This window comes from Denticeps clupeoides, chromosome 5 (assembly GCF_900700375.1).
Source record: "Denticeps clupeoides chromosome 5, fDenClu1.1, whole genome shotgun sequence".
NCBI lineage: Eukaryota > Metazoa > Chordata > Actinopteri > Clupeiformes > Denticipitidae > Denticeps > Denticeps clupeoides.
Genome location: NC_041711.1, coordinates 34,180,944 through 34,205,620, shown reverse-complemented (window position 1 = coordinate 34,205,620; position 24,677 = coordinate 34,180,944). Strand labels below are relative to the sequence as shown.

At 43.0% G+C, this 24,677-nt stretch overlaps 2 protein-coding genes, 1 long non-coding RNA gene, 21 other non-coding genes and 2 pseudogenes across 29 annotated transcripts; 23 read left to right on the top strand and 3 right to left on the bottom strand.

The window, feature by feature from the left end:
• Window positions 1-147: 147 nt before the first annotated feature.
• LOC114791399 (5S ribosomal RNA) lies at window positions 148-265 on the top strand. The gene has a single exon (XR_003750008.1). It is a non-coding gene; the product is annotated as a 5S ribosomal RNA (ribosomal RNA).
• Window positions 266-410: 145 nt separating this feature from the next.
• On the top strand, window positions 411-529 carry LOC114791394 (5S ribosomal RNA). The gene has a single exon (XR_003750003.1). It is a non-coding gene; the product is annotated as a 5S ribosomal RNA (ribosomal RNA).
• Window positions 530-672: 143 nt separating this feature from the next.
• Window positions 673-791, top strand: LOC114791400 (5S ribosomal RNA). The gene has a single exon (XR_003750009.1). It is a non-coding gene; the product is annotated as a 5S ribosomal RNA (ribosomal RNA).
• A 148-nt stretch (window positions 792-939) lies between these two features.
• On the top strand, window positions 940-1,058 carry LOC114791371 (5S ribosomal RNA). The gene has a single exon (XR_003749987.1). It is a non-coding gene; the product is annotated as a 5S ribosomal RNA (ribosomal RNA).
• A 145-nt stretch (window positions 1,059-1,203) lies between these two features.
• LOC114791397 (5S ribosomal RNA) lies at window positions 1,204-1,322 on the top strand. Its single transcript, XR_003750006.1, has one exon. It is a non-coding gene; the product is annotated as a 5S ribosomal RNA (ribosomal RNA).
• A 144-nt stretch (window positions 1,323-1,466) lies between these two features.
• On the top strand, window positions 1,467-1,586 carry LOC114791410 (5S ribosomal RNA). The gene has a single exon (XR_003750019.1). It is a non-coding gene; the product is annotated as a 5S ribosomal RNA (ribosomal RNA).
• Window positions 1,587-1,941: 355 nt separating this feature from the next.
• LOC114791416 (5S ribosomal RNA) lies at window positions 1,942-2,060 on the top strand. Its single transcript, XR_003750020.1, has one exon. It is a non-coding gene; the product is annotated as a 5S ribosomal RNA (ribosomal RNA).
• Window positions 2,061-2,203: 143 nt separating this feature from the next.
• LOC114791404 (5S ribosomal RNA) lies at window positions 2,204-2,322 on the top strand. Its single transcript, XR_003750013.1, has one exon. It is a non-coding gene; the product is annotated as a 5S ribosomal RNA (ribosomal RNA).
• A 146-nt stretch (window positions 2,323-2,468) lies between these two features.
• Window positions 2,469-2,587, top strand: LOC114791436 (5S ribosomal RNA). Its single transcript, XR_003750036.1, has one exon. It is a non-coding gene; the product is annotated as a 5S ribosomal RNA (ribosomal RNA).
• Window positions 2,588-2,731: 144 nt separating this feature from the next.
• Window positions 2,732-2,850, top strand: LOC114791383 (5S ribosomal RNA). The gene has a single exon (XR_003749993.1). It is a non-coding gene; the product is annotated as a 5S ribosomal RNA (ribosomal RNA).
• Window positions 2,851-2,995: 145 nt separating this feature from the next.
• On the top strand, window positions 2,996-3,114 carry LOC114791398 (5S ribosomal RNA). The gene has a single exon (XR_003750007.1). It is a non-coding gene; the product is annotated as a 5S ribosomal RNA (ribosomal RNA).
• Window positions 3,115-3,257: 143 nt separating this feature from the next.
• LOC114791411 (uncharacterized) lies at window positions 3,258-3,376 on the top strand (annotated as a pseudogene).
• Window positions 3,377-3,520: 144 nt separating this feature from the next.
• On the top strand, window positions 3,521-3,639 carry LOC114791408 (5S ribosomal RNA). Its single transcript, XR_003750017.1, has one exon. It is a non-coding gene; the product is annotated as a 5S ribosomal RNA (ribosomal RNA).
• A 144-nt stretch (window positions 3,640-3,783) lies between these two features.
• On the top strand, window positions 3,784-3,902 carry LOC114791402 (5S ribosomal RNA). The gene has a single exon (XR_003750011.1). It is a non-coding gene; the product is annotated as a 5S ribosomal RNA (ribosomal RNA).
• Window positions 3,903-4,046: 144 nt separating this feature from the next.
• LOC114791409 (5S ribosomal RNA) lies at window positions 4,047-4,165 on the top strand. The gene has a single exon (XR_003750018.1). It is a non-coding gene; the product is annotated as a 5S ribosomal RNA (ribosomal RNA).
• A 337-nt stretch (window positions 4,166-4,502) lies between these two features.
• Window positions 4,503-4,621, top strand: LOC114791405 (5S ribosomal RNA). The gene has a single exon (XR_003750014.1). It is a non-coding gene; the product is annotated as a 5S ribosomal RNA (ribosomal RNA).
• Window positions 4,622-4,766: 145 nt separating this feature from the next.
• Window positions 4,767-4,885, top strand: LOC114791407 (5S ribosomal RNA). The gene has a single exon (XR_003750016.1). It is a non-coding gene; the product is annotated as a 5S ribosomal RNA (ribosomal RNA).
• A 143-nt stretch (window positions 4,886-5,028) lies between these two features.
• LOC114791401 (5S ribosomal RNA) lies at window positions 5,029-5,147 on the top strand. Its single transcript, XR_003750010.1, has one exon. It is a non-coding gene; the product is annotated as a 5S ribosomal RNA (ribosomal RNA).
• Window positions 5,148-5,484: 337 nt separating this feature from the next.
• On the top strand, window positions 5,485-5,603 carry LOC114791365 (5S ribosomal RNA). Its single transcript, XR_003749984.1, has one exon. It is a non-coding gene; the product is annotated as a 5S ribosomal RNA (ribosomal RNA).
• Window positions 5,604-5,747: 144 nt separating this feature from the next.
• LOC114791406 (5S ribosomal RNA) lies at window positions 5,748-5,866 on the top strand. Its single transcript, XR_003750015.1, has one exon. It is a non-coding gene; the product is annotated as a 5S ribosomal RNA (ribosomal RNA).
• Window positions 5,867-6,005: 139 nt separating this feature from the next.
• Window positions 6,006-6,124, top strand: LOC114791424 (5S ribosomal RNA). Its single transcript, XR_003750025.1, has one exon. It is a non-coding gene; the product is annotated as a 5S ribosomal RNA (ribosomal RNA).
• Window positions 6,125-6,612: 488 nt separating this feature from the next.
• On the bottom strand, window positions 6,613-6,685 carry trnav-aac (transfer RNA valine (anticodon AAC)). The gene has a single exon. It is a non-coding gene; the product is annotated as a tRNA-Val (tRNA).
• Window positions 6,686-9,654: 2,969 nt separating this feature from the next.
• LOC114791439 (uncharacterized) lies at window positions 9,655-9,804 on the top strand (annotated as a pseudogene).
• Window positions 9,805-10,743: 939 nt separating this feature from the next.
• cox6b2 (cytochrome c oxidase subunit 6B2) lies at window positions 10,744-12,485 on the bottom strand. Of its 3 annotated transcripts, none has more exons than XM_028981195.1 (4): window positions 12,412-12,485; window positions 11,745-11,882; window positions 11,387-11,487; window positions 10,744-10,976 (listed from the first exon to the last, which is right to left on the bottom strand). In XM_028981195.1, exons 2-4 carry the CDS (start codon window positions 11,848-11,850, stop codon window positions 10,923-10,925), a joined length of 261 nt encoding a protein of 86 aa, XP_028837028.1. In that variant the 5' UTR covers window positions 11,851-11,882; window positions 12,412-12,485; the 3' UTR covers window positions 10,744-10,922. The 3 variants fall into 3 exon arrangements, with proteins under 3 accessions (XP_028837028.1, XP_028837027.1, XP_028837029.1); XM_028981194.1 differs by having other exon boundaries at window positions 12,375-12,460; XM_028981196.1 differs by having other exon boundaries at window positions 12,340-12,440.
• Window positions 12,486-14,042: 1,557 nt separating this feature from the next.
• On the top strand, window positions 14,043-23,094 carry rasip1 (Ras interacting protein 1). 3 transcript variants are annotated; one of them, XM_028981192.1, is made up of 17 exons: window positions 14,043-14,347; window positions 14,730-14,788; window positions 15,012-15,133; window positions 16,775-17,229; window positions 17,508-17,768; window positions 17,979-18,220; window positions 18,326-18,490; window positions 18,868-19,072; window positions 19,168-19,466; window positions 19,875-20,036; window positions 20,638-20,678; window positions 20,964-21,118; window positions 21,360-21,472; window positions 21,585-21,885; window positions 22,024-22,187; window positions 22,275-22,416; window positions 22,635-23,094. In XM_028981192.1, the coding sequence occupies exons 3-17, from the start codon at window positions 15,012-15,014 to the stop codon at window positions 22,811-22,813; spliced, it is 3,006 nt and encodes a 1,001-aa protein (XP_028837025.1). In that variant the 5' UTR covers window positions 14,043-14,347; window positions 14,730-14,788; the 3' UTR covers window positions 22,814-23,094. The 3 variants fall into 3 exon arrangements, with proteins under 3 accessions (XP_028837025.1, XP_028837024.1, XP_028837026.1); XM_028981191.1 differs by lacking the exon at window positions 14,730-14,788; XM_028981193.1 differs by lacking the exons at window positions 14,043-14,347; window positions 14,730-14,788 and adding an exon at window positions 14,848-14,927.
• On the bottom strand, window positions 14,226-16,404 carry LOC114790819 (uncharacterized). Of its 2 annotated transcripts, XR_003749871.1 has the most exons (5): window positions 16,037-16,404; window positions 14,999-15,186; window positions 14,834-14,916; window positions 14,701-14,743; window positions 14,226-14,588 (listed from the first exon to the last, which is right to left on the bottom strand). It is a non-coding gene; the product is annotated as an uncharacterized LOC114790819 (long non-coding RNA). The 2 variants fall into 2 exon arrangements; XR_003749870.1 differs by having other exon boundaries at window positions 14,999-16,404.
• Window positions 23,095-24,677: the final 1,583 nt, after the last annotated feature.

Here is a 24,677-nt window from a genome sequence, read left to right as displayed (position 1 = left end):
CTGTAAGCTTAACTGTTGAGAAACTTTTTAAAATGAAGTTTTTTTTGCATCGCTTTGTTTTCTGAAGTAAGTTAAGAGGTATTTTCACTCTGTGATATGTTTTCAAGCCTAGGTCTTTTAAAGTCCAAGATATTTTAAGCAGAGATTGCTTACAGCCATACCAGCCCAAGAACGCCCGGTCTCGTCTGATCTCGGAAGCTAAGAAGGCTTGGGCCTGTTAGTACTTGGATGGGAGACCTCCTGGGAATACCAGGTGCTGTAAGCTTTAACTGTTGAAAAACTTTTTAAAATGAAGTTTTTTTTGCATCGCTTTGTTAGTTTTTTTCTGAAGTAAGTTAAGAGATATTTTCACTCTGTGATATGTGTTCAAGCCTAGGTTGTTTAAAGTCCAAGATTTTCAAGCAGAGATTGCTTACGGCCATACCAGCCCAAGAACGCCCGGTCTCGTCTGATCTCGGAAGCTAAGAAGGCTTGGGCCTTGTTAGTACTTGGATGGGAGACCTCCTGGGAATACCAGGTGCTGTAAGCTTTAACTGTTGAAAAACTTTTTAAAATGAATTTTTTTTGCATCGCTTTGTTAGTTTTTTCTAAAGTAAGTTAAGAGGTATTTTCACTCTGTGATATGTTTTCAAGCCTAGGTTGTTTAAAGTCCAAGATTTTCAAGCCAAGATTGCTTACGGCAATACCAGCCCAAGAACGCCCGGTCTCGTCTGATCTCGGAAGCTAAGAAGGCTTGGGCCTGGTTAGTACTTGGATGGGAGACCTCCTGGGAATACAAGGTGCTGTAAGCTTTAACTGTTGAAAAACTTCATTTTAAAAGATTTTTTTTGCATCACTTTGTTAAATTTTTTTCTGAAGTAAGTTAAGAGGTATTTTCACTCTGTGATATGTTTTCAAGCCTAGGTCTTTTAAAGTCCAAGATATTTTTAAGCAGAGATTGCTTACAGCCATACCAGCCCAAGAACGCCCGGTCTCGTCTGATCTCGGAAGCTAAGAAGGCTTGGGCCTGGTTAGTACTTGGATGGGAGACCTCCTGGGAATACCAGGTGCTGTAAGCTTTAACTGTTGAAAAACTTTTTAAAATGAAGTTTTTTTTGCATCGCTTTGTTAGTTTTTTTCTAAAGTAAGTTAAGAGGTATTTTCACTCTGTGATATGTTTTCAAGCCTAGGTTGTTTAAAGTCCAAGATTTTCAAGCAGAGATTGCTTGCGGCCATACCAGCCCAAGAACGCCCGGTCTCGTCTGATCTCGGAAGCTAAGAAGGCTTGGGCCTAGTTAGTACTTGGATGGGAGACCTCCTGGGAATACCAGGTGCTGTAAGCTTTAACTGTTGAAAAACTTTTTAAAATGAAGTTTTTTTGCATCGCTTTGTTAGTTTTTTTCTAAAGTAAGTTAAGAGGTATTTTCACTCTGTGATATGTTTTCAAGCCTAGGTTGTTTAAAGTCCAAGATTTTCAAGCAGAGATTGCTTACGGCCATACCGGCCCAAGAACGCCAGGTCTCGTCTGATCTCGGAAGCTAAGAAGGCTTGGGCCTAGGTTAGTACTTGGATGGGAGACCTCCTGGGAATACCAGGTGCTGTAAGCTTTAACTGTTGAAAAACTTTTTAAAATGAAGTTTTTTTGCATCGCTTTGTTAGTTTTTTTCTAAAGTAAGTTAAGAGGTATTTTCACTCTGTGATATGTTTTACATTTACATTATTTTTACATTTACATTATTTATCAGACGCCCTTTTCCAGAGCGACTTACAATCAGTAGTTACAGGGACAGTCTCCCTGGAGCAATTTAGGGTTAAGTGTCTTGCTCAGGGACACAATGGTAGTAAGTGGGATTCGAACCCGGGTCTTCTGGTTCATAAGTGAGTGTGTTACCCACTAGGATACTACCGCCCCTGTTTTCAAGCCTAGGTTGTTTTAAAGTCCAAGATTTTCAAGCAGAGATTGCTTACGGCCATACCAGCCCAAGAACGCCCGGTCTCGTCTGATCTCGGAAGCTAAGAAGGCTTGGGCCTGGTTAGTACTTGGATGGGAGACCTCCTGGGAATACCAGGTGCTGTAAGCTTTAACTGTTGAAAAACTTTTTAAAATGAAATTTTTTTGCATCGCTTTGTTAGTTTTTTCTAAAGTAAGTTAAGAGGTATTTTCACTCTGTGATATGTTTTCAAGCCTAGGTTGTTTAAAGTCCAAGATTTTCAAGCCAAGATTGCTTACGGCCATACCAGCCCAAGAACGCCCGGTCTCGTCTGATCTCGGAAGCTAAGAAGGCTTGGGCCTGGTTAGTACTTGGATGGGAGACCTCCTGGGAATACCAGGTGCTGTAAGCTTTAACTGTTGAAAAACTTCATTTTAAAAAGTTTTTTTGCATCACTTTGTTAATTTTTTTCTGAAGTAAGTTAAGAGGTATTTTCACTCTGTGATATGTTTTCAAGCCTAGGTCTTTTAAAGTCCAAGATATTTTTAAGCAGAGATTGCTTACAGCCATACCAGCCCAAGAACGCCCGGTCTCGTCTGATCTCGGAAGCTAAGAAGGCTTGGGCCTGGTTAGTACTTGGATGGGAGACCTCCTGGGAATACCAGGTGCTGTAAGCTTTAACTGTTGAAAAACTTTTTAAAATGAAGTTTTTTTGCATCGCTTTGTTAGTTTTTTTCTAAAGTAAGTTAAGAGGTATTTTCACTCTGTGATATGTTTTCAAGCCTAGGTTGTTTAAAGTCCAAGATTTTCAAGCAGAGATTGCTTACGGCCATACCAGCCCAAGAACGCCCGGTCTCGTCTGATCTCGGAAGCTAAGAAGGCTTGGGCCTGGTTAGTACCTGGATGGGAGACCTCCTGGGAATACCAGGTGCTGTAAGCTTTAACTGTTGAGAAACTTTTTAAAATGATTTTTTTTTGCATCGCTTTGTTAGTTTTTTTTCTAAAGTAAGTTAAGAGGTATTTTCACTCTGTGATATGTTTTCAAGCCTAGGTTGTTTAAAGTCCAAGATTTTCAAGCCAAGATTGCTTACGGCAATACCAGCCCAAGAACGCCCGGTCTCGTCTGATCTCGGAAGCTAAGAAGGCTTGGTCCTGGTTAGTACTTGGATGGGAGACCTCCTGGGAATACCAGGTGCTGTAAGCTTTAACTCTTGAAAACTTTTTAAAATGAAGTTTTTTTGCATCGCTTTGTTAGTTTTTTTCTAAAGTAAGTTAAGAGGTATTTTCACTCTGTGATATGTTTTCAAGCCTAGGTTGTTTAAAGTCCAAGATTTTCAAGCAGAGATTGCTTACGGCCATACCAGCCCAAGAACGCCTGATCTAGTCTGATCTCGGAAGCTAAGAAGGCTTTGGCCTGGTTAGTACTTGGATGGGAGACCTCCTAAGAATACCAGGTGCTGTAAGCTTTAACTGTTGAAAAACTTTTTAAAATGAAGTTTTTTTGCATCGCTTTGTTAGTTTTTTTCTAAAGTAAGTTAAGAGGTATTTTCACTCTGTGATATGTTTTCAAGCCTAGGTTGTTTAAAGTCCAAGATTTTCAAGCAGAGATTGCTTACGGCCATACCAGCCCGAGAACGCCCGGTCTCGTCTGATCTCGGAAGCTAAGAAGGCTTAGGCCTGGTTAGTACTTGGATGGGAGACCTTCTGGGCATACCAGGTGCTGTAAGCTTTAACTGTTGAAAAAAATTTTAAAATGAAGTTTTTTTGCATCGCTTTGTTAGTTTTTTTCTAAAGTAAGTTAAGAGGTATTTTGACTCTGTGATATGTTTTCAAGCCTAGGTTGTTTAAAGTCCAAGATTTTCAAGCAGAGATTGCTTACGGCCATACCAGCCCAAGAACGCCCGGTCTCGTCTGATCTCGGAAGCTAAGAAGGCTTGGGCCTAGTTAGTACTTGGATGGGAGACCTCCTGGGAATACCAAGTGCTGTAAGCTTTAACTGTTGAAAAACTTTTTAAAATGAAGTTTTTTTGCATCGCTTTGTTAGTTTTTTTCTAAAGTAAGTTAAGAGGTATTTTGACTCTGTGATATGTTTTCAAGCCTAGGTTGTTTAAAGTCCAAGATTTTCAAGCCAAGATTGCTTGCGGCCATACCAGCCCAAGAACGCCCGGTCTCGTCTGATCTCGGAAGCTAAGAAGGCTTGGGCCTAGTTAGTACTTGGATGGGAGACCTCCTGGGAATACCAAGTGCTGTAAGCTTTAACTGTTGAAAAACTTTTTAAAATGAAGTTTTTTTGCATCGCTTTGTTAGTTTTTTTCTAAAGTAAGTTAAGAGGTATTTTCACTCTGTGATATGTTTTACATTTACATTATTTATCAGACGCCCTTTTCCAGAGCGACTTACAATCAGTAGTTACAGGGACAGTCTCCCTGGAGCAATTTAGGGTTAAGTGTCTTGCTCAGGGACACAATGGTAGTAAGTGGGATTCGAACCCGGGTCTTCTGGTTCATAAGCGAGTGTGTTACCCACTAGGATACTACCACCCCTGTTTTCAAGCCTAGGTTGTTTAAAGTCCAAGATTTTCAAGCAGAGATTGCTTACGGCCATACCAGCCCAAGAACGCCCGGTCTCGTCTGATCTCGGAAGCTAAGAAGGCTTTGGCCTGGTTAGTACTTGGATGGGAGACCTCCTAAGAATACCAGGTGCTGTAAGCTTTAACTGTTGAAAAACTTTTTAAAATGAAGTTTTTTTGCATCGCTTTGTTAGTTTTTTTCTAAAGTAAGTTAAGAGGTATTTTCACTCTGTGATATGTTTTCAAGCCTAGGTTGTTTTAAAGTCCAAGATTTTCAAGCAGAGATTGCTTACGGCCATACCAGCCCGAGAACGCCCGGTCTCGTCTGATCTCGGAAGCTAAGAAGGCTTAGGCCTGGTTAGTACTTGGATGGGAGACCTTCTGGGCATACCAGGTGCTGTAAGCTTTAACTGTTGAAAAAAATTTTAAAATGAAGTTTTTTTGCATCGCTTTGTTAGTTTTTTCTAAAGTAAGTTAAGAGGTATTTTGACTCTGTGATATGTTTTCAAGCCTAGGTTGTTTAAAGTCCAAGATTTTCAAGCAGAGATTGCTTACGGCCATACCAGCCCAAGAACGCCCGGTCTCGTCTGATCTCGGAAGCTAAGAAGGCTTGGGCCTAGTTAGTACTTGGATGGGAGACCTCCTGGGAATACCAAGTGCTGTAAGCTTTAACTGTTGAAAAACTTTTTAAAATGAAGTTTTTTTGCATCGCTTTGTTAGTTTTTTTCTAAAGTAAGTTAAGAGGTATTTTCACTCTGTGATATGTTTTACATTTACATTATTTATCAGACGCCCTTTTCCAGAGCGACTTACAATCAGTAGTTACAGGGACAGTCTCCCTGGAGCAATTTAGGGTTAAGTGTCTTGCTCAGGGACACAATGGTAGTAAGTGGGATTCGAACCCGGGTCTTCTGGTTCATAAGCGAGTGTGTTACCCACTAGGATACTACCACCCCTGTTTTCAAGCCTAGGTTGTTTAAAGTCCAAGATTTTCAAGCAGAGATTGCTTACGGCCATACCAGCCCAAGAACGCCCGGTCTCGTCTGATCTCGGAAGCTAAGAAGGCTTGGGCCTGGTTAGTACTTGGATGGGAGACCTCCTGGGAATACCAGGTGCTGTAAGCTTTAACTGTTGAAAAACTTTTTAAAATGAAATTTTTTTGCATCGCTTTGTTAGTTTTTTTCTAAAGTAAATTAAGAGGTATTTTCACTCTGTGATATGTTTTCAAGCCTAGGTTGTTTAAAGTCCAAGATTTTCAAGCCAAGATTGCTTACGGCAATACCAGCCCAAGAACGCCCGGTCTCGTCTGATCTCGGAAGCTAAGAAGGCTTGGGCCTGGTTAGTACTTGGATGGGAGACCTCCTGGGAATACCAGGTGCTGTAAAGTTTAACTGTTGAAAAACTTTTTAAAATGAAGTTTTTTTGCATCGCTTTGTTTTCTGAAGTAAGTTAAGAGGTATTTTCACTCTGTGATATGTTTTCAAGCCTAGGTCTTTTAAAGTCCAAGATATTTTTAAGCAGAGATTGCTTACAGCCATACCAGCCCAAGAACGCCCGGTCTCGTCTGATCTCGGAAGCTAAGAAGGCTTGGGCCTGGTTAGTACTTGGATGGGAGACCTCCTGGGAATACCAGGTGCTGTAAGCTTTAACTGTTGAAAAACTTTTTAAAATGAAGTTTTTTTGCATCGCTTTGTTAGTTTTTTTCTAAAGTAAGATAAGAGGTATTTTCACTCTGTGATATGTTTTCAAGCCTAGGTTGTTTAAAGTCCAAGATTTTCAAGCAGAGATTGCTTACGGCCATACCAGCCCAAGAACGCCCGGAGTCATATTTACCTGTTTAGCTAGCAGAGTTGTACATCTGGAAGTTGCAGCTTCTCTAGAGAAAAAAAAGTGATTGTCACATGTGATACACAGCAGCACAGCACACGGTGCACACAGTGAAATGTGTCCTCTGCGTTTAACCCATCACCCTGAGTGAGCAGTGGGCAGCCATGACAGGTGCCCGGGGAGTAGTGCGTGGGGACGGTGCTTTGCTCAGTGGCACCTTGGCAGATCGGGATTCTAACCGGCAACCTTCTGATTACGGGGCCGCTTCCTTAACCGCTAGGCCACCACTGCCCTAAGAACAAGGTCTGTTTCTGCTCGGTATCAAACTGAGGACCTTTCGCGTGTTAGGCGAACGTGATAACCACTACACCACATTAACTTGATGGTGGCCTAGCGGTTAAGAAAGCAGACCCATAATCAGAAGGTTATCAGAAATATAAGCACAGCAACAAAGAATATTGAAAAACTTTGTGTTTATATTGCGCTTATAAAAGAGGTCATTACATTCTTTCTTTAGTTGCTAGGATTTTTTTTTTTTTTTTTTTTAATTTTGTTTCACGAATCAAAGGCTCTTACTCTCAAGCACTTTTTATAAATGATGGAAACCCAGTGATTGAAAGAAAGAAAGAAGAAAGTGAAGTGATTGTCACATGTGATACGCAGCAGCACAGCACACGATGCACACAGTGAAATTTGTCCTCTGCATTTAACCCATCACCCTGAGTGAGCAGTGGGCAGCCATGACAAGCGCCCGGGGAGCAGTGTGTGGGGACGGTGCTTTGCTCAGTGGCACCTCAGTGGCACCTTGGCGGATCGGGAATCGAACCGACAACCTTCTGTTTACAGGACCGTTTCCTTAACCGCTAGGCCACCACTGCCCCCATGTATGTATGTGTCTGCATTCAACAGGTACAGTGGTTTTATGTTTGTTATTTTGACTACACAAAATCTAATAATGTCCTTGCCCAGCATGTTATAAAGGACTTACAGATGACACCCCCTCCACCCTAAACCACACAGTGATTTTTGCAGATTGAGAGATTAACAAAAGCGTTATAGTGCAATAGTCCATCTCCCCTGAGTGTCTGAAGCGAGATGTGTGTGGACAGACTTCCTTTCCCTCAGGGACGCGCTACACTCTGCTGCATTTGTTTCAAGTGATCCAGATGTTACTGGTGGATGTGGTTCACTTGACTGCTGCTCGTGTTTCCAGTGGGATGCTGAGTAGAGGTGAGAAGACATGATGTTATCATGGGAAATGAGCATCTAGTGGCTCACATTGTAACAACCCCCCCGATCCAAGCCAATGAGATAACTGCCGATGGACGGGATCTGCTTATAAACTACAGCAACATGGAAGTGTATTATGTTCATTTGCACCATTACTGGGACAACAACCTAATAAAGTAATATATCACAATATTTCTAGTGATACAGCCGGCTTTTGTTGGGAAACTAGCAGCACACTTTCCTGTCATCTTAGCTCTATACAGTCCAGCATACAGAATGACAAGATGGCAAAGCTACAGATACAGTAAAAACAGGACACAGAGAAGGCATATTAACATGGAGTAAGCAAATATAAAAATCCATACTTTAAGTTAGAGTGAAGCTAGAAGTGAAATGAATATGAATAAACTTTTAACTTTAACATGAACAGAATTCCTGAGAATGTCCATAGTGCATCACCAAGACAGCGACGAAGAGTGCAGTTCAGTCAGTGAACAGTCCGTGTTTGTGATGGAGGGGGAAGCAGGGAGTGAGTTCAGCACTCTGGTGGCAACAGATCGAACCCCGATGTTGCGATAGCGTCTGGCAAACAGGAGGAGTGAGAAGAGTCCGTGTGACGGGACGTTACAGCGGCACCTTGTGTAAATAACAAGGAAATTCCCCTCTAGAGAAGGTGTCTGCACAACCATCATCCACTGTCGCCTTTTGGAGGATCTTGGTTCTCCCTTCCTCAGTCTGAAACAGAAAGACGGGACAAATAAAATAGTCTTACAATAGTCTAGCTGGTCTATCTCTATGTACCATCCAACCGCTACAACTCATACAAAATGTAGCAGCACGACTGATCTTTAACCTCCACACCGCCCCTCTGCTACGTTCCCTCCACCGGCTCCCAGTAGCTGCACGCATCAGGTTCTAAATACTGATGCTGGCCTACAAAGCCAGACATGGAGTAGCACCATCCTACCTCACAGCCCTTATTACACCTCGCACTGCACCTGGTATACTCCGAGCCTCCAGTACTGCTCGCCTGGTCCCTCCATCTCTGAAGGTAAAAGGAAGACGCTCATCTAGACTCTTCTCTGTCTTGGCCCCTCGGTGGTGGAATGAACTTCCCCTCGAGGTCAGAACAGCTCAGTCACTGAGTATTTTTGTGAAAGCACATTGTAAGTAGCTCTGGATAAGGGCGTCTGCCAAATGCCTTAAATGTAAATAAATGTAAAAGCACAAAAACTGGCAGGCAAAAAAAACACAGTAATTGAGGAGGATTTCCCAGAACGCTCAATGGATTTTCATAGCCAGCTTGCCATTAGGACGCCACGGTTCACATGTCCACACCAGCACACGTTACTGCCAGAGTTCAGACAAACGGCGATTCAAACATCTAACGGGCGCAGCTCGACAGAAATGATTCTAGCGAGAGCAGCGAGATCTCTGGATGGTGCAGCGCCGCTCAGTGGCATCATAGAAGCACAGTGACCAAGTGTCACTCCATCCCAAACACGTCTACTGTGTAGTATTGCAAAGGGCGTTTTGTGTTTTAATAAATTTGCCACCGATTCCTTTTAGTCGACGAACATTTGTATGTGTGCAAGTTTCACGTTTTATGTCGCGGTTGTGGAAAAACCGGCAGCATACTTTATGTCCTGTTCCGTATTGTTTCTCTTCAGATGTCGGGTCGGAATAAAAGCTGTAGTCGGTTCCAGACGTTTCTAAATCGCTGCACCGGAAGTAGCGACTGGCTAACCAACTGGCTAACCAAAACCTTGAAATATTACTGGAAAATTTGTAAATACAGCTTCATTGTAAACGATCTAATTACATTATGTGCTGACATGTGGTTATTATTATATAATTATATTATGGTGGTTGTTTTTTGAACGCGGTGATTTGTCTGAAATGCATTCTGGGATACCTCACAAGACATATCTTGTAACCCTTTTTCCGGCGCTAAATTATTTCTTTTCGTATGTTGCTTGAATCGCAGTTTTGATGGGTCCATTTTCTTCTTGCAGGGGTTCAGTGGACCGGCGCTGCTTTTGTGCTCCGTCCAGGATGCACCGTGCTGGTGACGCTTGTCTGCGTGGATGGCGTCGCCTATGTGACCGTGCAGAATTCTTTCTTACCTGGCAGGGGAGATCCCGTGATCAAGAAGGCGGTTCACCCAGGGCGAGGCTCAGCCATTGCACCCCGGCTGTGCAGACCCCTGCAAATTCCTCAAATGTTAGAATCTCGACTTCTTAATTATTAATAGCGCGTTCGCACTCTCCCCTGACTAACACGGTGTAATTAAAATATTAACTTGACTGACTGGACAGAAAGCTTTGTGACTGACTTCAAAAGTCCGTTTAGATGTAATCCTAAAGCATAAAAAATTGTGTTCCTTTTATGAGTGCACTATGGGTGTGTTTTTTTTCCAAATACATGGTAGAATGTGTACACTGACAATAAATCTCTTGAATCTTGTAGCTTGGTGCCTCTGCACTTATGTGATGGGTGGTAGTAGTCTAGTGGGTAACACACTCGCCTATGAACCAGAAGACCTAGATTCAAACCCCACTTACATCATGTCCCTGAGCAAGACACTTAACCCTGAGTGTCTCCAGGGGGGGACTGTCCCTGTAACTACTGATTGTAAGGCGCTCTGGATAAGGGTGTCTGATAAATGCAGTAAATGTAAATAATGCCACTGGCCGGTGCTGCATAATCCAAGTGAGAGCTTGCTGTTTATATGCTGTTAAGCCTATTTCGTGTCATTTTGGGGAGGTAGTGGTGGCCTAGTGGTTATAGAAGGCTTGTAATCCCGGTTCAAACTGTTTCTTTTACTGCAACTGAAGTCTCGTTGTCTCATCTTGCTGTATAGGGGACAGTAGATAGCTAAAATGGCAATGTTTCCCCACACAAAAGCAGAACTAGTGATATGATTAAAATAAAGTCAAGTTGTAGAAATGGCACTTTAGCCAGAAGATCAAACACAAAAATAAATAAAATGTTTCCTGGCAAGGGTGTTTACAAAAAAAAAAACAAAAAAAAAAAACGTTAATTATAGACCTAAAAAATTACCGCTTCAAACCATACCCTGATCTGTAAAGGCACTGTCAACATTTAGATAGGAACATGATTAAACAGCCTAGTAAATTAAACCAGAGACTAGACACATACGGAGAGTTCATAAAAATAAATAAATAAATAAATAAAGAGGAGAAAGACGGTTAAATTGTGCGTATTTATTAAGTAACCAACATGGAAGTAAGAGTGACTTAAATTTAACACAAGGTACTATATATAAAGTCACAACAAGCTTTCCATGAAAACATTAAGCAATGCAAACCAATTTTATGTTTAAATACCATGAGTATTGCTACACATGGATCCAATCAGACAGTTTAGATCTTCCCAGGGAAGCTTCCATCTTCAATTTGGCCATTCCATTTTTCAACCTGAAAAAGAAAGCACACATTTTTTGATTCAAGTCATGAAGTGTTCAGACAGTGAACATTCGAATCAGTGATTGCAAAGCCACAGATTTAGGGACCTACTCAAGTTCACAGGTTTGCATAATTAAAACAACGGTGGCAGGTAACTTGTACTACTACCAAAAAAAGGGAGTGCCACTCGATACCTGAAATCAAATGTATTTACCTCAGCACAGATCCACATTCTTAAAACTCAATTTATAATCTAAAACCACCATACTTGTGTGCATTGTGTAATGGGAAAAAAAAAAAAAAAGAGGGGGGTTTGGGGGAAATTTTGGACAAGCAAACTTGGATTAACACACCACATTACAACAAATGAAAACGATGGCGTCTACACAAGGACGTGCAGTGGCGAGCAAACTTGGCCTTACCCAACTCATGGGGCAAAGGCTTTTGTACACTTTCTGGTACCATTCGCAAGGAGATGTGTCCTGGCCCTTAGTGGTCAGAGCCTTGTTACATCTGTGGTAGTCTGTGGGAACAGGGCCAAGGAAAGAGGAAGGTCAAGACAACACGGCAGAGTTACAAGAAACAAACTTAGCCCAGAACCACCACCTGTTCACAGCAAACATTTACGCCACGACTTAAAAAAAATGCATTTATTACTGATCCCAAAAGTTATGAGATTCAACACAGACCAAACAAACCAACCACAGCTTGAACCTGAAGACTGGAAGTGACAAGCTGAAGGTGAGGAGGACAGCTGTGTTGAGAAAGCAAAACGCGTACCAAGGAAATTCTGATAGCAGTTCCGCGTCTGGTTGGTGTTGGGGAAGCGGGCGTCAAAAGGTGCCGTCCTGTAGTTCTTTATCTTCTCCTCCACAGCTTCTGCCATCGTGTCGTATTATCGCAGCCCTTCAGCACACGCTGAAAAACGAAAACACACACACACAAGATATAAGAAACCAAACACGACCACGTCGGTCCCGACGCAGACTGCGTGGAAGACGGTTCCCACTGACATGCGACCTTGGACCATCCTCGTCCGTGTGAAAAGACGCGGAGTGCTGCCCTTCGCTGGTAAATCACGCTATCGAGAAGGACAACGGGCAGCTGGCGATCAGCTGGCCGACACACGCACGGAAATAAACAAGTAACATTTCAAACGTGGACATGACAACTGAAAATCGCGATCGCTTCGATGTCGCGTCTTTGCAACGTCTTGGGATATTTGTTAGGTTAGCTCGCCAGCTAGCATGCTAGCCGTTAGCTCTACAGCCGATCTGTAAGTTCTCTAGCTTTTCAAATTTCCTTCTCATGGGAAACGGTTCCGCACAAACCAAGCACAACACGTCTAACTACCGTAACACGCAATCAAACACACCAACGACTGCCAATACTGCAGATGTGGGACGTTACCGCAAAGAAGGCCTAGCAGCTGAAAAATCGCCCTTACTTCAGTGTCCTTCCCAAGGATGATGGGCCGCGGAGCATTATGGGTAGCCACAGGAAGTGGGACGCTCGAGCCTCGGAAAGGGGCGGGACATCCGTGGGCCATTTTCTTGGCTGACAGAGGGCAATATTAATCTATTTCTATAAAAATATATACACACACACACACACGCTAAACACCTCTGGGAACTCCATCAAGACTGTTTATCGACAGAATGCCAAGAGTGCAAAGGGTGGCTATTTTGAAGAAACTAGAATATAAAACATGTTTCAGGTATTTCACCTTTTTTTTAAGTACATAACTCCACATGTGTTCATTCATCATTTTGATGCCTTCAGTGAGAATCTACCAACGTAAATGGTCATGAAAATAAAAACACATTGAATGAGGTGTGTCCAAACTTTTGGCCTGTACTGTATACAAACACACACACATTTACACACATATACATATGCATATACTTAAATATGTGTGTGTGTGTGTGTGTGTATGCATATGTATGCGTATGTATATATGAACCGAAAACTATATTTTATATTGTACACTACTATTTGTTCCATACATTTTAAAGATGAAGGGATAGCTTAGATTTAGCTTCAGTGAAATCAGATCAACTTATCATAAGTGTAAATTATAGACATACGAGGGTTGACCAGTGACCCTAAAATGTTTGGGTCTAGACATCAATAATGTAGTATTGTGTGGGACCTGGTTTTAAAGAAAATGTAACATCACCTTTTTTTGTAAATTACAGATTTGGGTCTTGTAGGCTCATACTCTGCACCAATATCTGGATTTAATGGGGCTTATTTGTTTTCTAAATGCAGCATCTGACATAACGGAGCATTCAAAGCCTCCCAAAGCGAGTTTCTGTTCATGTCTTTTCAACTTATGAGACCGGACTTTTCGTTGAGTTGAATGTAATGTTGCTAACAGGATAAGGAAACTTTTTAGATAATTTTCTGTGTCTCTGAGGTAAAGAAAATCAGCAGGCTTCAAATTGATCAAACTCTGTTCTTCCCCCATCTCTTTTCCTGTCCCCCCATCTCTTTTCCTGTGGTAGACAAGCTCAAAGGTCACAGGTGTCCTTCTCACTCCAACTTCCTCTCCAGCTGGGTTTCCTTTTTCCTCTTTTTAATAAATATTTGACAGTGTACAGTGTGCTGCTAGTTAATACTTTTTCTGGTTAGTTTTAAAATATACACCTAAACTACAGTATGATCTACATAACTTCCCCAAGTAGTCTGATCCTTCGTGTAACACCATACCTAAACTTTTTTAATGCAATATAATTTGATCCGTACATGAAGTTTGCAGAATCTTTTGATGACTCAGTGCTGTTCATCAGTGTATTTAACAGGTTAACAGGTCTCAGGCCATAACAGTGGCCATATATTCACTGATATTCAGCATGAGACTATGGGGCCAACACTTCATATTGTGTTTAGCAATTTGGTACAAATGTCAATTATGGGAATTAAAATTGTATGTATCTAGGCATGAAAAAACTAATTTTCCCAACAGTGTAGCACTTGCTTTCTTTTCCTCTCAGTCTCCCTCTCTTTCTCCTTCTCTCTCTCTCTCTCTCTCTCTCTCTCTCTCAGGATATAGGTGGTGTCCAGTGTGAAGGAAGGAAATTCTGTCACTAAGAACAATGGGCTTGCGTCTCTATCTATAGACGTAGAGAGGGAGAAAAGAAAGAGGGAGAGGGCAAAGTCTTTTTGGAGAAGGGATAAAGCAAAAGAGAGGTTACAGAATCTGTATAAAAAAGGAGACACATCAACAGAAGAGTGTGGTCAACAGTGCATCAGAAGTTCATTTGAAAAATGGAATTTTATAATTTTTCTGCAGTTAGAAAAAGTAATATAGGATAAAGAAGAAAAGGGGAGACAAATCCTCTCTAGGACAACAGTGAAACAGATTTACACAGTCTTTGTTGGTAAGTCTAGCCCTAAACATCTTATTTATTTATTATATTTATTAATATTTTCTTTATTACTTCCTCCACATCTTCCTTTCTGTATTTTACATTCTCATTCACAATTGCTGCTTCTGCCTCTTACTCTTTGCACATGAACTTAATATTGTACCTGCACACATTGTGCTGACGGAGAAAAGTCAGATTCTGCATTTGTTCAGAAGCTTTGAAGAGAATAGCTGGCCACTCGAATGGATTTCCCCTGCAATAAAGCGGGCAGAAATGTACCTGTGATGTCACGTTTGGACTGTAATTTGTGTATATTAATTTGTTCTGATTGAAAGCATCAGATAAATGAATGGAATGTTGCTAACTGTTAGGCATTCTTGTCTTCCACCCACAGGATGCCGATGTGACCTAAACAGTCCAGTTTTAGACAAAGGATGTTTTTTAAGTACCAATGTAAGAAGGAAAATCATTGTTGTCTTTTCAAGAAATCTTACTCACTGCAGAAATAAAGGTTCAACCTTCAATTTCTTGATGACTCAAAGTTGGCCGTTAGCGCTGATTCAATCACTGAAAGCTTATTGCTGTGGGAAAAGTAATAAAATATACTTGTTTCATATTCATTTCAAGCATAGACACGTATGAAATGTCTCAGGCTGGTCTAACCTTCCTTTTTCAGATGGAGGAATCTGGCAGTCCTCGTTTCAGGAAGCTCCATTTCCCGGTGGGGTTGTGGATAAATTCTCCCCGTAAACACTTTGCCAAACTGGGAGCTCGCTGGCCCAGTGCAGCCTCAGTCAAGTCAGTCCTCTGGATGTCCTATCTGCTTACCCACACACCACACCATCAGACATCTGCATGTTTTTATTGGAAAAAAAATAAAATATCCCTGATATTATCATGAGGTAAAACTGAGGTAAAACTGCTCTTTAAGTGGCCAGATCAGCTCCTGCTCTCTAAATGAGTTTTGGACAATAAGTATATGATCTAATTTATTCTTACTTCATATCCTGCAATTACATTTTCCTATCTGCTAACATTATTGCTTAATTGGTAAATTTGATTACACTGTTTTCAAAATCCAATAAGCAAACCACAATGGGCTCAAATTCTGATTGCTGTCGCACAAGGCCTAAGCAGAAAACATGCATAAGTGTGTGTGACGTCTGAGATTTGCCCATTTCTACCAGTGTACCAATGGCCACTGCGTCATGTGGAGGTTCTTAATCCAGTTCCTGCCCATGCTGTTTCAGTCTAACTTCTGTACTTCTGACAGATGATTACAATGATAACAATGCCACGAATGTAAGTAACACCCAAAAATTAAAGTGTCTAGGAGGTGGGAAGCACCATTGGAATTGGAAAATACAGTGCAATGAACTATTAATGTATACTAAACCTTTAAAGGTTTATATGCTACTATTCAAAAGGATAGGGTCATATTTAAGATATGATGATCTTTTTTTGTCCCACAAGTGGGAAATTTACATTTAGAAATATCCTCATTTGAAAACAATTGTTTTGCCAGAATAAACAACATCAAATGGATCAAAACTCCAGTCCAGACAACGTTGATGTAGCTGGAAATGTCTGATAATAATGGAATATCTACATCCATGTTGTGAGGAACTTTATCAGTAACAATTAGTATTGTTAGTGGAATGCTGTGTTTACAAATGCAAGTGTATCTCTTAAAATGCTTACTGATATTCTTTAGAAAATCCCTTTACAGTCACCATAGCACATCTGGAAAAACATTGCACCTAGAGTTTGTTATGGATCTACATTTTACAGCATTGGTAAAATTTACAGGATTGGTTACAATGTAATTTTTAACTAACTTGTCAGTTATTATGTAATTTATAATATGTTGTAATATTTTCTATTCATGTCGTTTGCTTAAAAAACAAGGACATTATTAAATGGCCCAGAAATTAAATAGTGTACACAATGGCGCAGAGGTGGCCTAGTGGGTAAGGAAGTGAAACCGAAAGGTTGCCGGTTTGAATCCCGATCCGCCAAGGTGCCACTGAGGTGCCGCTAAGCAAAGCACCGTCCCCACACAAAGGGTTGGTAGTAGCCTGGCGGGTAACACACTTGCCTATGTACCAGAAGACCCAGGTTCAAATATCACTCACTACCATTGTGTCCCTGAGCAAGACACTTAACCCTAAGTTGTTCCAGGGGGGGACTGTCCCTGTAAATACTGATTGTAAGTCGCTCTGGATAAGGGTGTCTGATAAATGCCGTAAATGTAATGTAATCGCTCCCCGGGGGCGCCTGTCATGGCTGCCCACTGCTCACTCAGGGTGATGGTTAAATAAAGAGGACACATTTTGTTGTGTGCTGTGCTGCAGTGTTTCACAATGACTATCAGAACATATATAGTTCTATTTATTTGTGGACTCTCCTAATGTAATTTTTTCCTGTTCCTTTTCTAAGGTCCACTACCAGTTCAGATGCTGCCTCCATCCATGAGGCCCCCTCAGCGCCTTCCTCTTCTCTATCTATCTCCACACCTTCCCTGGCTTCTCCTTCCCCATGCCCCTCGCCATCCCCAGCCTTCTTGCGGCCCCGTCCTGCCGGCACTCAGTCTCGCACCAAACGCCTGTCCCATCTCTTCCTGAGGGGACGTTCCAACAGCGACCGTGACCAGGCCGTGGGGGACTGTGAGCGGGCACTGTGGGCACATTCAGCTGCTCCATCTTCTCACCACTACCTGCCCCCTGCCTCGTCCTCAGCCCCAGGGCTTATTAAAATTTATGGCGACGCCCTCTCCAGCGGGGCCAACTACCGCAGCCTGCTGGCCAACATCCACTCCACGGCCAGGCAGCTCATTGCTCAGGTCATCACCCGCTACATCGAGAGGGAAAGAGAGACAGAGACAGATGACTCGGGTGAGACAAGAGGTTCACTCATTTATCCCAACTATAATATTTGAAACTGGCTGTTTAATCTCATTCTATATTTGTTCACATTTGCGCTGTCTGTTTTTCAGCTATTAACATGTGACCAATATCCGTAGTATAATTCATAAATATATTGTTTCTGTTAGATCATTGTTTACATGCAATTACCCTTAGATGACATGGCTGGTGAAACAATGGCAACGGCAGAGTCTCTTTATGAAAGTCTGTTTGTCTGAATTTACTCACTTCCTCTTACACCTGCTCAGCTCTCCAGAAATATTCCCCCGAGGACTTCCTGTTGTGTGATGTAATTGGAAAGCCCATTCAGACACCAGATGGAGCCATCCAATGGGAGACTGAGTGCCGCAGAGGTGTGGCCCCTTGGGAATGTCCCCTGCTCCTGGTGGACATGTGGAGGCCCAAGGAAGGGTTTGAGAGGCGCTTTGAAATCCAGCGCAGAGAGGACTATGAGAGGGAGGAGAGGGAAAAAGAGAAAGAAAGAGAAAAGGATGGAGAGAATTATCAGGGTAAGAAATTAAATTGTGTCAAACTGACTCCTGCTATTCAGAGTGGATGTGTTGGACTGCAATTATTACAAAATGTATCTGATATTGTGAACACAGCTGCACTGCATATTACCAGTGCCAGTCAGGACAATATTAGCTTTTACTTACTGTTAATAAAACCACGTTACATCAGACACAGGGCACATCATTTTGCTTTGTTGGGGGCAACAGGTGTCCGTTGGAGGAGGAGCCGAATGGCTTCAGGAGGAGGCCAAGACGAACGTGAGCGAGGGCATCGTGGACGAAACACTGAACTCAGGAGGAGCATCAGCGACATGAACCTTAGCTTAAGGCGTCGCCAAGGCAACAGCACCACCAATGACCCTCGCAGATCTGGTATTGACCCTAGCCACGGAGGAAGTCCACCCGATAGGAAGAACATTGTTAGCATGATAGCAACGGAACCTACAGAGGTAAGTGACAACTAAAAAAAATCTAAACTGATCATTTATTCTGACTTGCTGAGTATATAGGATGAAAAGCAGCATGCTTTTAAAGTCTAATCTTATCTATACAAGGTCACAACTTCGAAGGTTACGGGTGAAGCCAACAGACGCACCAAGGCAGTGGATGAGGAGAAGGACGTCTCCGCCTGTGACCTGGAAATGATGTCACAGAGCCTGATCCTCCCGCCCACAGACCGGCCCTACTTCCTGTTGCTTCAGGGCTATGACCAGAGCAAGGCAAGGCCAGACATGCGGCTGAGATGCCATCAGGCTCTGCACATGACATCATACCTGCATCGCTCTAATCTCCACATACCATCTCAGCCTGCTTACTTTTCAGAGCACCTCGCTTTCAGCAAAAAGCACAAAACAGCTATAGAGAGGCGCTACAATGGCCAAACGAGCAACACAATGACACCACAGAGCGCCTGTGTCTACGCCTGGCCACTGTGCACAATGACCTCACACAGCCTTCCCTCTGGAAAACTGTAACACACTTCATGCCTTATCTAGATTATCACAACCACTAAACACTGGCGATAAGAGGCAACTTTCTTCCTCTATTTATGTTTCTCCCGCACTCCACTCTTTCTATTCCCGTGTTATTTCTCCAGGACTTTGTGTTGTACATAATGGCTGGGCACACACACGTCTTTGGGAGGAAGCCAACTCCTCGCGAGCAAGAGAAGGATAGAGACAGGGAGAGGAAAGGGAAGAGGCCCCTAAAAGTGGACACATTCCTGTCTGCCCCCGACCTCCTAGTACGACACTTACTGGTCAGGAGAGACTCAGCCATTCCTGACCACCCTCGAGGGCAAGGTAAGTGTGCCATGGTGATGGGGTTCTCTGGCCAGATACATGACTGGAGCTCCAGGAACTGTCACATAAGCAAACCTACACACTTCATTTCCCAGCACTGGTGCGTCCCTTCAGAGGGGGAGCAGTCACTCACAACGGAGTGGCACTGTACAGGGAGACCACATTAAAGCCTGGGGATCTGCTGGGCCTTGGCACCCACTTCCTCTTCCTCTACCGTGATCCCCGAGTGACCCCTGCACCTCCGCTCGTGCTCTCACTGCCCTGGCAGGCAGACCTATCCACTTCCTGTGGCCCTGGAGCTGTGGTGGACCGACAGGAAGTGCTGAGAGTGTATCTGGGAACCAGCGAATCCGTGCTGAGATTCCAGCCTCGACATGCTGACACGCTTCTACAGGTGAGGGCCTGAGACAAGTGAACATTGTGGCTGTCTGTAAACCCTGGCACAGGTGGGCCGCTAAAACAAGTGAGCATTGTTAATGGAGGGCTAATGGCATTTAACTCTCTCCTTGAGGTGTCTGCCAAGACACATTAACATTGTTGCAGGAAAAACGGAAGCTCACTAGAGGAGGCTGCCAAGTGAGGGAGTACAAACAGCAGCCACTGGTTCTGCTCCATCAAGAAATGAATTCTGTTATTCTGATAACGGACGTAAGCAGCGCATCGGACAGACAATCTGACAGGATCATGATACTGTACTACTGTACTGCATATGTAAAACCTGCTTTGGCTGCTTCAGTTCACTTCAGAATAACAAAGAGAATAACATTACTTTAGCTAGTTAACAGCTTTTTTTTTTTTTAAGGAGATCATCTCCAAGAATTCAACCCCAGAGTCTGGGTGCGGGGCCCTGGCACCAGCTTATCTCCTGTCAGTCATGATTGATTATGCCTCCAAATTCTTGGACCCTGCCCTCACACCCCAACTTCTGTTGAAAGCAGCCAATCAAATCAAAGGAATTGTATGGGTGAGTGGGGTCAGAAAGTTCTGAGCAAACCAGATTTTGATCAGATTTTGATTATCATAAAAAGTGTAGTTTTACATGCATGTATTGAAATGAATAAACAAACAGAGTAGTGAAATAATTGCATAAGGTCACAGATGACATCAAGCTGCTCACAAGAGAGTTTTTAACATTTTTTGCTTGCATCACAATATTGGGCAAGTTGACTGTATATATTTCTGACGCGAAGTATATTTAGATGAATACGCTCTTCTGTTGAGCTGAGGGAGTACCTTTCAATGGTCTGCCAAGAAATGCAATGGAGAGAGAAAACCTCAGAGGTTTCATAAACAGCTTAGATCAGATGATGGATGCACTGAAGACCTACTCATGTTTGACTTGCCTCCTTGAAAATACCAGTCTCAGATTCACAGGCAGCTCAGACAGATGGCCTTTCACTGGCATTTCACTGCAGTTTGTAAACAGAGGTAGCCTGATGTCATTTCCACTCCTTCGGAAAATGTGCTGTCATTGTGCAGAGGAATCAGTCAGACGTTCCCTCCGCAGCATTCAGCCCAATCGGTTCTAATCTCTTTCTCTTCTCTTTGGTTTGCATTCTTTTCAGGACAACATCAAAGAATTTGGTGACAAGCATCCCACTCAAAAGTAAGAGCTTGTTGTAGAGCCGTATACATATTTTGTCTGAGTTCATGGTTCTGTATTGTGGAGAACCTTTCAGAATTCCACAACAATCTAATTTAGTCTGAATGTTCTAAATAGGAACTTGATAGCATGATACTGTCATAGGCAGTACACAACCCTACAGTGAAGGTTTTAACCTAGAGTACATGGTGTTATATACCGCAGTATCTGTAGTTACATAAGTAAAGTAAGGCTGCAGCAAAGCAATTCACACTGAGTTCATTCAGCATGAGGTCTTGTTCTGTGCAGCTCTGCTGATGCTGATGCTGACCTGAGCGCCCAGACCGTGCAGAAGCTGGCATCAGACCTCCGTCCGCTGATGTTCTGGATGTCAAACGCTACTGAGTTGCTTAACTTCTTTCAGGTCAAGGTGGAGGCCATGGAGAAGGAGTGGGAGTTTGAGGGTGAGTTGGAGATTACCGAAATGTGCTTGTTCTTCCTGTTGAAAACATAAGCATTATTAGGTAAATTCGCACTATCACTCGTGTTCTAGTGCTGTTTTGTCTCAATATGCCGCTATCTCTGCAGTTTTGTCCTTTTTATTAGCCAAAACAAGCACTAATATACCTGCTGGTTTTTATTCCTGTAACAAAAACGTATAGGGACATTTCAGCTAATCGGATATTTTCCTTTTTCTCCGATCAGCTCCCGGTGACCCTGTCCTAACCGCTGAGATGGACACCTGCTCAGAGGCGCTGGCGCAACTTGATGATGTAATTATGCACACCTTCCAGCAGTGCGTTTACCACCTGACCAAGGTAAAGGGTGATTTGTTAAGGTCAACTCTTTAAAAAAAAGGACCATCTCTACCCAATATATGGATTTGCTTAAATGTTTTGTATTTAACCTCCTGTCTATCGCTTTTCTCAGACCCTCTACTCCCTACTGCCTGCTCTTCTGGACACCAATCCATTCTCCAGCCAGGAGAGAGAAAAGCAAAAGATGAGAGCAAAGGAGCAAAAGAGCGGTGCAGATGGAGAAGCTGAGGAAAGAGAAGAGGAAGACGACGTGTCTGCCCTTCCCCACACGGTAGCCGGCCTGGTGGAGGTGTACCGCTGCTCCCTGCAGCTGTCCCATGAAGCCTGTCTTTCTCCTCCTCTCACCTCCCAGACGTTCGGCTACCTCTTCTTCTTCACCAACACATCTCTTCTCAACACCCTGCTGGAGAGAGGTGAGGGTTCAGGAATCAATTACAACACAAGTCACTGTTGTACTTGTGTTGTATTTATTCACAATGGATGTGAAAATGGGTCTATTGCATTCGAGGCTGCTGGCTGCATTACATACACTCTGTACTTCTTTCATACAGATGGGTTGTTTTCTTGGTCAAGAGCGGTCCAGATACGCACTAATCTGGACCTGGTTCTGGACTGGCTACAGGGTGCTGGGTTGGGTGACATTGCCTCAGAGTTCCTCAAGAAACTCTCAGTTACTGTCAACTTCCTGTGCATCCCCAAAACCCGCCTTATCCAGGTACAGCTAACCACTCCCAGTATCCAACAAAGGCACACGTGATTACATCTTACATACTCTCCTCCTGTCTTACTCTCCTCCTGTCAGTCGTCATGGTCCAGCTTACAGGAAGACCACCCCTTGCTGAGCCCTGCTCAACTCCATCACCTCCTGACCCACTACAAGCTGGGACCAGCTAGAGCTCCACCTTCCTCCTGGGCACCTCCTCTTGGTACAGACCTTAGTGGAGGTTAGTGACATTATATATATAGTCATTGTTATAATCAATTAAATATTCAGTTCTATTCAGTCCAATGCTCTAAGTAATTTTGCAACATGCATGTTTAAGTAATGTATTAGAATCAGAATCAGAACCAGAAAACTTTATTGATCCCGAAGGAAATTGCTTCATTAGCCTGTGCATTGATGGGCGTTGAGTTATCTCACAACTTCTGCTTATTCTCTCAGACATTTTTGAAAGCTTCCTGGACCACCCTCCTCTCATTCTTCCAAATGAGACGCCCCGACTGGACCTCACTCAGCCAATCCCAAGCCCTGAGCTGCAAAAGGAAATGACTCGCCTGCGCACCTTCCTGTGGGGACTTGATCAGGATGAACTGCCAGCCAATCAGAGGACCAGGCTTTAACCTAGAGCGCATTCCACATGAAGAGCGTGGCCATTCTTGTTGAAGGCTTGCGTAGTATGTTGTCTAATGTCTTTCATAATAAAAAAAAATCACATATTACAAAATGTATTTCCTGAACCAATGCCTGGATGCAATGGTTGATTGAAAAATAAAAAAAAACTGCATAACCTTTTACAACTTTGCCATGGAATCATTTCCACAGGTATTGGCAACATTAAGATCACAAACATTGTTATATATGTGCTAAGCTGTGTTAAAATATCTTGACCATACTACAGTGACTGCTTCCATGTTTAATTGCCTTTTTCACTTTTATTGACATGTATATTCACATATTTGAATAAACCTGTGCCAAAAATTACTGTCCATCAATGTGTGATTAAAGCCGCTTCCAATGCCTGTACTTCCGGAAGCGGACGCTGGATGGCGTAAAAGAAGCAACCATTAATAACTTTAAGCTTTTAAAACACTTAACACACACATATCAAATAAATGTAAAAATCCCAATTTGCATTATCCCTGACAACGGAGACTCAATGCTGATCACGTTTGTTTGAGAAGAAGCACCACACGACAGCATCGTGACGATTTATTAATGACAGGTTCCCCAGAACTCCCCTGCATGTGTATGGATGTTTATTACAGTGGGGAGGTGAGCCCACGTCGCCGCTCGTCGTGGAGATGATCCTGACCTCGGCCACCTACAGGAAGTCGCTGCGTTTGAACGACTTGTGATGACGTCACACCCCACAGACGCGCCTCTTGTTGTGTCTTCCGTCCCCCTTTAAGATTTTGGCGGGACAGTAGAAAACGGTTCCTCTTTTCCGGCCATTCGCTCCCGCTTATTGCGTTACGGTAAGGAGCGCGCGATCTGGTGACGCCGCGCCTGACGTCATCACGTCTACGACCAGTCAGCCGTCGATCTGAATCACCGTGCGGTCGGCGCTCCATCAATTGTCTGATTGGACGGTTGTGCGGTTCGTGAGTGAGAGTGGCCGCCAGCTATTTCGGGTTTTCTCTCTCACTGTGGCAGTATTGTCTTCCATTATGGGCAGTCTGTCGCTGGGATCAAATTTCTATCACAGACACACACACATATACACAGAGGTTAATACAATCCCATTTAAATAACTGTAATGTTAATACCGTTATTAAACATTAAATATATTCTCAGAGGGCCCCATCAGCACTGGAAATATATAAACATCTAGTCCTAACTCCGCCCCATTACAGAACATCTACACACACACACACACACACACACACACACACACACACACACTCAGACCTTTTCCAGGTGCAAATTTCCACACCTGCCGCAGTGCTTCTCTGTAATTAGGACCTCACAATTATTTTCTGAAAGGGGAAGGTTTGCCGAAAAAAAGACAATAGGCTGATTATTCCAGCCATGTTATTTCCGTCCTCTTTTGTTTTTTTTTTTGCCATTTCTCAAGTAATGAAAGATTCTTCCCATCTTCAAAGACCCTGTTTTTTTTTCTGTTAAAGAGCTGAGTCAGTGTTGTGTGTGTGTGTTTGTGTGCGTGTTAAAGTGCATACATGTGTATTCACTTAGGGCGACACAATGGGTTCTCGCCGCTGCTGCAATCTGCTTACAAGTTGCCTGATCTCCAGGCTTGTTGTTCATTACGGTTTTCCCCTATGAGGCGTACAAAACAATGGTCAAGTCCAAGGCCAGGCTCGGCTTACTTTTTGCCTCATATTTTTTTACAGTCCTTTATTGGAAAGTGTGCTTCTGTTTCTAGAACTGCTGCAGGTACAGTTTCTGGTTGGGAAATGTATTTGGAAATTCCTGGTATAAACCCCCTTTGAGCAGTAAATACTATTTTGTGGGGAATCTGGTATT